This window comes from Salvelinus sp. IW2-2015, linkage group LG7 (genome assembly GCF_002910315.2).
Source record: "Salvelinus sp. IW2-2015 linkage group LG7, ASM291031v2, whole genome shotgun sequence".
Taxonomy (NCBI): domain Eukaryota; kingdom Metazoa; phylum Chordata; class Actinopteri; order Salmoniformes; family Salmonidae; genus Salvelinus; species Salvelinus sp. IW2-2015.
The window spans coordinates 7,563,023-7,575,644 of NC_036847.1; the positions used below are offsets into that span (position 1 = coordinate 7,563,023).

General features: G+C 41.0%; 1 protein-coding gene across 4 annotated transcripts in view; it reads left to right on the forward strand.

Annotated features, from left to right (window-relative positions):
* The first annotated feature begins 4,102 nt into the window (after positions 1 to 4,102).
* LOC111966298 (intermediate filament family orphan 2) overlaps positions 4,103 to 12,622 on the forward strand; it is a 32,370-nt gene continuing 23,850 nt past the window's right edge. The window contains exon 1 of one of the 4 annotated variants that reach the window (XM_023990814.3): positions 4,103 to 5,283. In XM_023990814.3, coding sequence (XP_023846582.1) covers positions 4,748 to 5,283 — 536 coding nt within the window. In that variant the 5' untranslated portion in view covers positions 4,103 to 4,747. The remainder of the gene's footprint in view (positions 5,284 to 12,622) is intronic. The other 3 variants (XM_023990816.3, XM_023990815.3, XM_023990818.3) reach the window with 3 other exon arrangements.

Consider the following 12,622-nt stretch of genomic DNA (forward strand, 5'->3'; position numbering starts at 1 on the left):
TATGTGGATGGGACATTTCTGCTGGGATGGAGTGAGAACATTCTATAAGTGTCTGTGCCATGCTGAGAGAGAGAGAGACAGAGACAGCCCTCCCTCGGCCTAAACATCAGCACCACAGGTAACRTCCACAAAGTTGTGAACGATCTGAGAGACAATGCCTTCTATGCCATCAAAAGGAACATAAAATTCGACATACCAATTATGTCGAATCAGTTATAGAAACCATTGCCCTTCATGGTTGTGAGGTATGGTGTCCGCTCACCAACCAAGAATTCACAAAATGGGAAAAACACCAAATTGAGACTGCATGCAGAATTCTGCAAAAATYTTCTCMGTGTATAACGTAAAACACCAAATAATGCATGCAGAGCAGWATTAYGCRGATYCCGGCTAATTATCAAAATCCAGAATAGAGCTGTTAAATTCWACAACCACCTAAAAGGAAGCGATTCCAAAACCTTCTATAACAATGCCATCACCTACAGAGAGATTAACCTAGAGAAGAGTCCCCTAAGCAAGCTTGTCCTGGGGCTCTGTTCACAAACAGACCCCACAGAGCCCCAGGACAGCAACACAATAAGACCCAACCAAATCATGAGAAAACAAAAAGATAATTACTTGACACATTGGAAAGAATTAACAAAAAAACGGAGCAAACTAGAAAGCTATTTTTGGCCCTAAACAGAGAGTACAGTCGTAGAATACCTGACCACTGTAACTTAAGGAAAGCTTTGACTATGTACAGACTCAGTGAGCATAGCCTTGCTATTGAGAAAGGCCACCGTAGGCAGACCTGGCTCAAGATAAGACAGGCTATGTGCACACTGCCCACAAAATTAGGTGGAAACAGCTGCACTTCCTAACCTCCTGCCAAATGTATGTCCATATTAGAGACGCATTTTCCTCAGATTTCACAGACCCACAAATAATTTCAAAACAATCCCAATTTTGATAAACTCCCATATCTATTGGGTGAAATCACAGCAGCAAGATGTGTGACCTGTTGCCACAAGAAAAGGGCAACCAGTGAACAAACACCATTGTAAATACAACAAATACAATGTATTGGTTGTATTTTGCCTTTTTTATTTGAACTATTTGCACTTTGTTACAACACTGTATATAGACATAATACGACATTTGAAATGTCTTTTTTATTTTGGAACTTTTGTGAGTGTAATGTTTACTGTTCATTTATTGTTTATTCCACTTTTGTTAATTATCTATTTCACTTGCTTTGGCAATGTAAACGTATGTTTCCCATGCCAATAAAGCCCCTTGWATTGAATTAAGAGAYAGCATCTAAGGATGGGAGAYCCATCACTTCTGACAGATCTCCTTGCTGAGGGGTGGCGTTAAACATCATGCAGCCATTGCTTTTCCTTTACTTTTTCCTTTACCTTTTAAATATTGGAAGTTAGTAATTCCACTAAAACTGTTTGGCTAGCTAGCTGACAAACAAACTCTGCAGATATATCTTCAAATTCATTGTTGTAAACTATTGTATCATATTTGATGGGTTACTGACCTGTCCGTCCTCAGGCTCGATCTGCTGTAGTCTCTACAACTGGACGGTCACCCTCGGYTCACACTGGKACAGGATGTCRATGCACCGGATGGCCTGAGGGATGCACTCCTGTTGGACTGGAAAACAAAGAGACATTTGGTCAGTGGTTGTTTTTTTCAATGCTTTATAACCATCTTTATCTGTACAGGAAATGCATTGTTTATCATAACACAAACACACCTTGGACAATGAGACAAGTGGTCCCTCAACACCCAGTCCTCGTGTCTCATTGTTTGTTCTTGTTTTCCCAATCAACAGCTACTTCACTGATGAGTGGGTCTTGGAGGTTTACAAGTCTGCACCAGCACATTACTATAACYACGCAGATAAGGTGCGATGAATCTCAGGATTTTGAKATCTTTTCGTCGAGCATTTGCCATCTCAACATGGATCCTGTTTCTCTATATGTCTTTTGTGAGATGTATCTCACTCTCTGTTAACATGCCAGGGTTCAGAAATMGAGGAATGTTCACAGTGACTCCTGCAGGCATTAAGCTCTGGATCAAGAAACCTTTGTATGCCAAAATCATGTCTCCAGATGTGAAGATCTTCTCAAACSCTGACTTCTGAACAATGGCTTTGTCCGACACTGGTACTGAATACAGATCGCTGCAGTATGTTATCACCGAATTAGGTGCAACTCCCAGGAGTAGCTTGAAGGAGTGCATTGYACGGTACACAGAGTAGGTTTGCATCTGCACGTCCATATGACCTGGAGTAGCAACTTCTATGTCAGTACAGTCAATGACCATCCTCCAGTTTCTGCTGGACCGCTGAAAAGAAGCAGACAAGTACGTTTGGTTCTTCTCCTGACTTGTAACAGTCGTCATGATGCTAATGACAAAAAATCTTGTGGATCACGTGAATAAAAGTGATGGTAACATTGCTGACTGCTTGCACTTCAACAGAATAGTTGAGCCAGGTACAAGTTGGTGTAGCTGTGACCCAACTTCATAAACTCCATGAACACTTAATCCTCAAATGACAGCACCTCAACCCTCCACTTGGCAAAGTAGACGACACAGTCCTTGTAATGTTCCAAGTAGTCAACAAATATTTCTCAGATGCCGGAGCTTGTGAATTTAAATAGACTTTATTACAAAAAGTAACAAAGTCGAGCAATTCCATGGAAGAATTGACTCTCTATTCTTAGTACTTTGCTTTTATACAGTCTTACCCTTACATTCGCTAGCAAAAAAACMTTATCTTGGCCAGGTCGCAGTTGTAAATGAGAACTTGTTCTCAACTAGCCTACCTGGTTAAATAAAGGTGAAATAAATAATAAATAAAACATAACATTGTCACCTCACTTTCATGTAAATTATTGATACCTTCTAGCCTTGGCCACGCTAATCTTGCTGCCTTTCTTATTAGGGCATAAATTATATTGGTGGCATGACACACAGACATGCACACTCCTACTGCAGGTCTAATAGTGCCTATAACTGATTAGCTAATGTTCCTGTCCAAAGGTCTTCACAAGTTCAGGCCGATGTTGCCTTCACACGACCAGATATGGCCCWGACCAGTCACATCTTGTTGGTCTACCTTGCCTCATCRACATGGATTCTGCTTATGTTTGGTTTTTTACATGTCTAATATTTAAACTTATATCGATTCTTCTTTCTACTTCAAAGAGAACAGTATAGGTACTGAAAATCACCAGATGACTGGAAATTCTCTAACAGCGGCAAGTAACTACAGTTGGTGGTTACCTAGCTAATTTTCATAAGCACTTTCATAAGCACCACAGATATTTTACCTACCCAAAATAGCTTGTTAGCAGCTAGAAAACAGGACTTACCTTATTACACGACTCCAGTGACGTCTCTCGCTTACAGAGGTCGGGAAATTATAAAATACACGTGTGCTCATTAGAATAGTGGTTACAATCCGGTACATAGCACTGAACCATACCTGCTTCTGATCGACGGAGATGCCTAAGGTTAACTAGTTAGCTACAAAGGCCAGGGTCATGCAAAAAGTTATAGTAATTTAAAAATGCTAAGATAGGTAACTTGAAAAATGCTAAACGAGAAATACACAATATAAATTATTTAAACGAGAAACTACAAAAACGCTATAATATCTACTAGTTATTCTACTTGCTAGGTTACTTTCTACTTGTCGATGAGAGTTTGCATGGAGAAATGTGGACTTTTTTCCTACCCTGCAACACTGCCTTGAGTTATGATGTCAAAGCTTACAGAGGATGTGTAGTTCTGTATGATAGCCACATTAGCGGCTAATTATCATTTCATTTCAGGGGGTAAATACAGGCAAATATATTGATAAAAGTGAGAGATTTACACTGTTCTCAAAACATCACGCCAGGGTAAGCCTACATGAAAGACAGACCTTATTTGAAGTGGTTTTAAAATCCCCTATGGGAAAAATGAATGGTGGAAAAACAATTGGAAACATTTCCGTGTTTGACTGCTAGCCTAGGTTTTATGTATATTATGACTCATACTGTGGTACTCTACTGAAATACTGTAGAATTCCATTAATTCTTATGGAGGACTGCACTTTTTGGGAAGTGCCAATATGGACGACTGGTGTCTTCAGAGCCTCTCACTTACCAATACATCAGCAATCCAGGATGTATCAGGGGAGATTGTAGAAGAGAGTGTGGGGCGTAGCGGCGGAGAGGGTGTTTTCGTTTGGCTGTAACATGATACCAGTAACGGGAACACAGCTATGGGACAGTAGACATATCCTTGATTTCATGCATTTCGGCGGTAACGCTATCTGGCTCACTGCTAGGACGACTATCAAAAAAGGATGGGTGGCGCAGAATAAATGAATGAAGGCGAATGATTTTGGAAAAACTAGCAGCAATTGACAGAGAAGTTGCGCAGGCTACATAGCCCAGGGCTATCATAATAGCCTCGTAAACCGTTTTGCACGGAGATGCATTCACGTCAACAGCATCATGAAGAAGGTGACATATGGCGTTTATGTTTGTGTTGTGTCTACGTTCCTACATTGTCTTAGATAACACAGTGACACGGCGTTCACAGCAAGATTTGTAGCCGCATAAGATCATTTCAAAGAATCACTTCATCGCGGATCTCAGTTTGGAGGATTGGCCTATTTTTACGGTAGGGCGGGGGTGAAAAATCCAGTAGTACGCTAGTTGAAGTGACCCGTCAGAATACCGGGAACATTTTCAGTTGAATGTATCGCCCATTTAACTCAAACAAAATGATGAATTCGATGGTCTTTGCTGAGGCTTTGTCATCTTCGGGTGCCGCTAGGTTTCCAGTAGGACCGCCAGCCTCTGGTGCTAGGGTGTCTAGTGCCCTACGGAACGATTTGGGTTCCAACATTCATGCCTTGAAAACCCTTAACCTGCGATTTCGATGTTTCCTAGCTAAAGTTCATGAATTGGAGCGTAGAAACAAGTTGTTAGAAAATCAACTACAGGAAGCTTTAGAGCAATCCCGCTACAGAGCCTACTTTAGCCGAGAACAAGCCACCCAAACGGGAAATGTGGACTTTTTTCTGGCTCGGCCACGGGTACCCGGTACGATATGGAGCTTTACCCAAACAAGGAGGTTTGGGGACCGAATCGAGACTTTCCACAGCCCCGGGGTGTCATGGATGCAGCCGGATGGTGTTGGAGTTCAAGTCGACACCGTCACCCCTGAACTGCGAGCCCTTTACAATGTGTTGGCTAAAGTCAAAAGAGATAGAGATGAGTACAGAAGAAAGTAAGTGATGTCACTTTCTTTTAGCACTTTAAATTGTTAAATTGTCAATCAAGCCATTGTCCACGTGTCTGATATTTTGTTTTTACTTAGACTATTTCACAGGTTGTTGAGAAACTTGTTGAACTTGGTTACAAGTTGTTGACAAGGTGTCGCTTACGTTATTACATGTACATAGCAATAGACCTTCGGTTCAGAGGTTTGAGCTTCTTGGTGTAATGCCTTAGTCTTTGGCTGATGGTCCCAGGTTCAACTGTTTTTGAATAGATTTTTTATTGAACCTTTATTTAACTAGGCAAGTCGGTTAAGAACAAATTCTGGTTGGGCTACTCCCTGATATGCTACATTAGTGTCAGAAGTGGGATGGCAATGTTGGTAAGCAATGTAAGCATGCCTCATTGTTATGAGGCGAACGGGTTTTGTAATAGTGATAATAGTCCTCTCAGAAATTAGACTGGTAGTTAAACGTACAACACGTCGAACTTCGTTAAGAGGTTTGAGCCCCGTGGTATACTGGCTGCGGTGTTGGTCTGACAGTTAGAACACAATCCCTAAACCCTGAATTCACTATGTGCACCAAATAATAGCATTCCTATTGTTTACCCCACTACTATGCAATTACAATGCAATTACACAATTACTATGGTACATGTTAACACAATGTCTTAACTAGTGTAATTACAATGTGATTACACAAGTCTGAATGTCAGTTAGTACCTCAAAAGGTTGACTCTGTATCTTCTACCCGTGCCATATTTTGTATATATATATTTTTTTTAACATCAGCAAGTGTACAAAATGTTTGTCATAAGGAAAGACTGAAAAATATTGTAATTAGGTAAGAAAGTGTGTGTGTGTGTGTGTGGGGGGGGTACCCAAATATACACTGTTCTAGAGGAACTATAGTGTGCCTTATCAGTTTTCACAGTTAATCCTAAGGAAATTTAACAGCTAACATTCTCATCTCTGAGGAATTCCGTCCTCATTGTGAGAGGTACCTCCCATTATAATCAGAGGATGTGAGTCATGCTATTTTTACGCTTGAAAAGTTGAGGAATGCTTCTTTAACAGTATGAGGCAGTTTGCCTTGAGGATGTTACCCATTTGTTCTTGTCTGGACTGGGAATGAAAAGGCAGCATGCCATCAGACACTCGTCAGCTCAAAAACTCACCCGACCACCCACCCAAAACACACTCCTCTCTCTCTCTCTCTCTCTCTCTTCTCTCGCTCTCTCTCTCTCTCTCTTCTCTCTCTCTCTCTCTCTCTCTCTCTCTCTCTCTCTCTCTCTCTCTCTCTCTCTCTCTCTCTCTCTCTCTCTCTCTCTCTCTCTCTCTCTCTCTCTCTCTCTCTCTCTCTCTCTTCTCTCTCTCTCTCTCTCTCTCTCTCTCTCTCTCTCTCGTGCTCCCTATCTCGTGCTCCCTCTCTCAAGGGATTTGTGGGTTCGATTACAGGCTCAAAATACCCAGAAACAAAGAACTTTCTTCTGAAATTCGTCAGTCTATTCTTGTTTGGAGAAATTAAGGTTATTCCATGCGAGAAATTGCCAACAAACGGAAGATATCGTACAACGCTGTGTACTTCTCCCTTCACAGAACAGCACAAACTGTCTCTAACCAGAATAGAAAGAGGAGTGGGAGACCCCGGTGCACAACTTAAATAATGCAAAAACACATTGTTGGAGAAGAACGTAAAAGTGCAATATGTGCCATGTAAAGAAGCTAACATTTAAGTTCCTTGCTCAGAACATGAGAACATATGAAAGCTGGTGGTTCCTTTTAACATGAGTCTTCAATATTCCCAGTTAAGAAGTTTTAGGTTGTAGTTATTATCGGAATTATAGGACTATTTCTCTCTATACCATTTGTATTTCATATACCTTTGACTATTGGATGTTCTTATAGGCACTATAGTATTTCCAGCCTAATCTCGGGAGTTGATAGGCTTGAAGTCATAAACAGTGCTGTGCTTCAAGCATTGTGAAGAGCTGCTGGCAAACGCAGGAAAGTGCTGTTTGAATGAATGCTTATGAGCGAGCTGCTGCCTACCACCGCTCAGTCAGACTGCTCTATCAAATATCAAAGCATAGACTTAATTATAATATAATAAACACACAGAAATACGAGCCTTAGGTCATTAATATGGTCAAATCCGGAAACTATCCTTTCGGAAACAAAACTTTTATTCTTTCAGTGAAATACGGAACCGTTCCCTACTTTATCGAACGGGTGGCAACTCTAAGTCTAAATATTGCTGTTACATTGCACAACCTTCAATGTTATGTGATAATTATGTAAAATTCTGGCAAATTAATTACTGTCTTTGTTTGGAAGAAATGGTCTTCACACCGTTCGCAACGAGCCAGGCGGCCCAAACTGCTGCATATGCCCCGGCGCTTCTGTTAAATCATCACCCGTTTGGCGAAGTAGGCTGTGATTCGATGATAAATTAGCAGGCACCGCATTYATTATATGCAACGCAGGACAAGCTAGTTAAACTAGTAATATCATCAACCATGTGTAGTTAACTAGTGATTATGTAAAGATTGATTGTTTTTTATAAGATAAGTTTAATGCTAGCTAGCAACTTACCTTGGCTCCTTGCTGCACTCGCGTAACAGGTGGTCAGCCTGCCACGCAGTCTCCTCGTGGATTGCAATGTAATCGGCCATAATCGGCATCCAAAAATGCAGATTACCGATTGTTATGAAAACTTGAAATCGGCCCCAATTAATCGGCCATGCCGGTCGACCTCTAATGTCGTTCGACCTCTGTCTACGCTGTATTTCTGATKAATTTGATGTTATTTTAAATGGCATTTCTAAGTGACCCCAAACTTTTGAACGGGAGTGTAGGTTCAGATCTGCCGGTGTTTAGTTCATTCTAATGTCGTGATTACAGGTCTTTGTCTTTCACTCTCATACAGGTTTAGTCGCAGGTCATTTCACTCCACACTGACCGATGCTTCCTCTGATAGGTCTGGAATAATACAGTAGGTCAAAGGAGTAGAAGTATCTCATTGCCTCTCTGCTGGGCTCAAGTGCTCCTTGCCCTGTCATTCTCCAGTGGAATGCATTCTCAGTGTTATTTATCCCTGGGTCGGAATTCCAGTGCCAATGTCACTCACATGTTTTTATTCATAATAGAGGCCATTTATTAAAGCATTAAGGACACACACACATAAACACACTGAGGTGTATTAATCAGATATAATGAAAGAGGGGTCTCTTGTTTCCCCTCTCTGTGCCGCTGATGACTCAAAGCTAATTGACCAATGGGTGTTCATGGTCGATTTCTCTCAAAGTGCCCGTCAATAGGAATAACCAGGATACAGGTCCTATTTATAAACCTGGATTGTGGAATACTAGCTGTTATGCAATTCATGGGCATTCATCAATGTAGTTTCTGACGTAACTGTATGGGCTAACAAACCATTGGCATATGACGTGCCAAACTGAACATGGCGGTGTGGCTCAGTTGGTAGAGCATGGTGTTTGCAATGCCAGGTTCACGGTTTCAATTCCCATTGGACTCAACAATACCAAAATGTATGCACACACTACTGTAAGGTGATTTGGATAAAAATATCTGCTAAATGGCCTATATTTGGGCTTCATTTGTGTTTGAAGGTTTGGAGCCATATGTCCTTCAGAGTTGTGGTGTGTTCCACTCATTAACTTTGAGAAGCTTTAACAGGGGCCCATTGTTTCAACAAACAGAGAAGCCTGTGTTTTAAAAATACAGAGTGCTGAGAGAATGAGCTGACTTGGATGACAAAGTGTTATTGTGAGTGCAACCAATTAGYTTTATTTGACAAAGAGGGCATTGGAGTGGCATTGTTGACCTGTGAACAGTGAATTTCAGGTTCAAAGTGCAAACACGATTTTGTTTGGACACTTGATGTTGTACCCTTGAAATGTTTTTTGTTGTTGTTGTTGTTTGAAGCCTGTTGATATTCATTAGGATTAAAATGGGCTCGATACTTTCAAGCAACTGAATTGGAATGTTCAGGTAGTACCGCCCACCACGATAGTGGTGCGAGGGTGAGCTGTTTGTTCACCTGCACCCGCCTGCAATTGCTAATAACCAATCCATAACCACCCAACTATATGGATAAAGTGAAAACCTGAGGCCCGCACCCGACCCTAACCCGCTAATATACAACATGCGCTGTAGGCTATAGTCAGAGACGGCAGAATGATTTTGGACAGGGTGTACAGGATTCTTTTGTTGCCTAATTTAGAATTTTTTCTGTTTATAATTTCTGACATTTTGGTAGGGCATTTGTTAGTCAACATGTCTATAATTAGACACAGTTGAAGTCGGAAATTTACATACACTTAGGTTGGAGTCATTAAAACTCGTTTTCAACCACTCCACACATTTCTTGTTAACAAACTATAGTTTTGGCAAGTCGGTTAGGACATCTACTTTGGGCATGACACAAGTCATTTTTCCAACAATTGTTTTCAGTTTTTGGATGTGTACCTGTGGATGTATTTCAAGGCCTACCTTCAAACTCAGTGCCTCTTTGCTTGACATCATGAGAAAATCAAAAGAAATTAGCCAAGACCCCAGAAAAAAGAATTGTAGACCTCCACAAGTCTGGTTCATCCTTGAGAGCAATTTCCAAAGGCCTGAAGGTACCACGTTCATCTGTACAAACAATAGTACGCAAGTATAAACACCATGGCACCACGCAGCCGTCATACCGCTCAGGAAGGAGAAGCGTTCTTTCTCCTAGAGATGAACGTAGTTTGGTGCGAAAAGTGCAAATCAATCTCAGAACAACAGCAAAGGACCCTGTGAAGATGCTGGAGGAAACAGGTACAAAAGTATCTATATCCACAGTAAAATGAGTCCTATATCGACATAATCTGAAAGGCAGCTCAGCAAGGAAGAAGACACTGCTCCAAAACTGCCATAAAAAAGCCAGACTACGGTTTGCAACTGCAAATGGGGACAAAGATCGTACTTTTTGGAGAAATGTCCTCTGGTCTGATGAAACAAAAACAGAACTGTTTGGCCATAATGACCATCGTTATGTTTGGAAGAAAAAGGGGGAGGCTTGCAAGCCGAAGAACACCATCCCAAACGTGAAGCACGGGGGTGGCAGCATCATGTTGTGTGGGTGCTTTGCTGCAGCAGGGACTGGTGCACTTCACAAAATAGATGGCTTCATGAGGCAGGAAAATTATGTGGATATTTTGAAGCAACATCTCAAGACATCAGTCAGGAAGTTAAAGCTTGGTCGCAAATGGGTCTTCCAAATGGACAATGACCCCAAGCATACTTCCAAAGTGGTGAGTCAAAATGGCTTAAGGACAACAAAGTCAAGGTATTGAAGTGGCCATCACAAAGCCCTGACCTCAATCCTATAGATATTTGTTGGCAGAACTGAAAAAGGGTGTGCGAGCAAGGAGGTCTACAAACCTGACTCAGTTACACCAGCTCTGTCAGGAGTAATGTGCCAAAATTCACCCAARTTATTGTGGGAAGCTTGTGGAAGGCTACCCGAAACATTTGACCCAAGTTAAACAATTTAAAGGCAATGCTACCAAATTCTCATTGAGTGTAAACTGACCCACTGGGAATGTGATGAAAGAAATAAAAGCTGGAATTAATCACTCTACTATTATTCTGACATTTCACATTCTAAAAATAAAGTGGTGATCCTAACTGACCTAAAACAGGGAATTTGTACTAGGATTAAATGTCAAGAATTGTGGGGGATTTTTTTTTTTTGGCTAAGGTGTATGTAAACTTCCGACTTCAACTGTACATGCAGCTTCTCTTCTGTCATTATATGTTGCCCTAGATGACTAAATAAACCCTTACTCACCAGAATAACGTCACAAATCGATAGAATGAATGCTTAAATCTACAGTAGTTGACATCTGTAGTTTTTTTCTGTAATCTCTGCTTCTTTCGAGGATTATAGACGTTTTAGGGACCAGGGATTAAATGTAACAGTACAAAAGCGGGAAAGATTTTCTATGCAAAATTCCCAAATGACATCAGTTTGACCACTTGTAAGGAAATAGAAAGCTATGAAAAAGACCCTTGTTTCTGGTAAGATTTCAGTTCAGTTTGGATGCATGTTTTATGTGGTTAAAATACTATCAGCTTTTATTATGCTGATAAAGAAAGCACCTCTACAGATGGTATCTAATTGCACATTGGCATTCTCTCAAGATGCTGAGATAAATAACTCCTACTTCTCCAATCCTGTTCCTGAGTCAACATTTTGCCTACATTTGGTGTATCATTTTACCTCAAGAAATTCTTAATTATTAAGGAGTACATATTAAGGCTATGCGAGAGGTTATAGACCTGCAGTCAGTGTCCAGATTTAAGTTTCCATTTAACCCAMCCAAACACTAGGTTACAGTCCCGTTGACGTGCCATGGGCTTATTTGAAGTCCCCGTCTRGCAACTGTCAAATTTGTAAAGRGCCTCACAATCATCACACATAACATAACACTGCTATCATCTTCATTTACCACTTCACCAAATCTTTCGCAAACTTTACTTTTCTGGCCCTCCCTTCTCTTTATTTTAAACTCTCCATTTCACAGCTTTACTCTTATTGAATTWAACACCGYCATTGACTTTTTTGTCTCCGTGGGTTGACGTTAACTTTTTRTGCCTGTTCCCAAATGCATTTTGCGATTGGCGTGTAGGCTATTTAGTTAGGTCCTAAAGTTTAGCCTAAAATAATGGGGGTAAAACCTCTATGTAGCCTATAGATATAAATTGCACCAGAATTAGACATTTATCAATTTGTTTTAAGGTATTGTTTTCTCTTTATTCAACGCGCCCTTCATCCACCGCGGATATAATCAAATATGACCTTGTGGACATCGACACCACTCTGATCTGACCATGCCTGGCGTATGCCAGTGTGTTGCTGATGGGCTGCACAAAGAAGCAGCAAGCCACACTGGATAGGGTACAGAAAAGGTTATAGAAAAGAGCAAGCAAGATAATAACAAAAAACTGAGACATCCCATTGACCCTTCCACAGGCACAGCAGTAAGATTGGTCACTGACATGCACCAACCTGACCACCCTCTCTCTACATGATCTCCTACCACAGAGAAGGGGAGACAGCGCTGGCAGAGTCCTCCGCAACCAGAACCAACTGTCCAGCATCAAAGCAAGAACAAATAGACTGAAAAATTCGTCCATAGCCACTGACAGACTTTTTAATAACCAAATGGACTTTTCAACTGTAATTGGTTAGGACCTTTTCAATTGAATGTAGTATCCTGTGTATTTTAAGCATTTAACTAAATGTAACTGCATTCTGCATAATTCAGTCTCGTCGACTGCAAGCATGAAT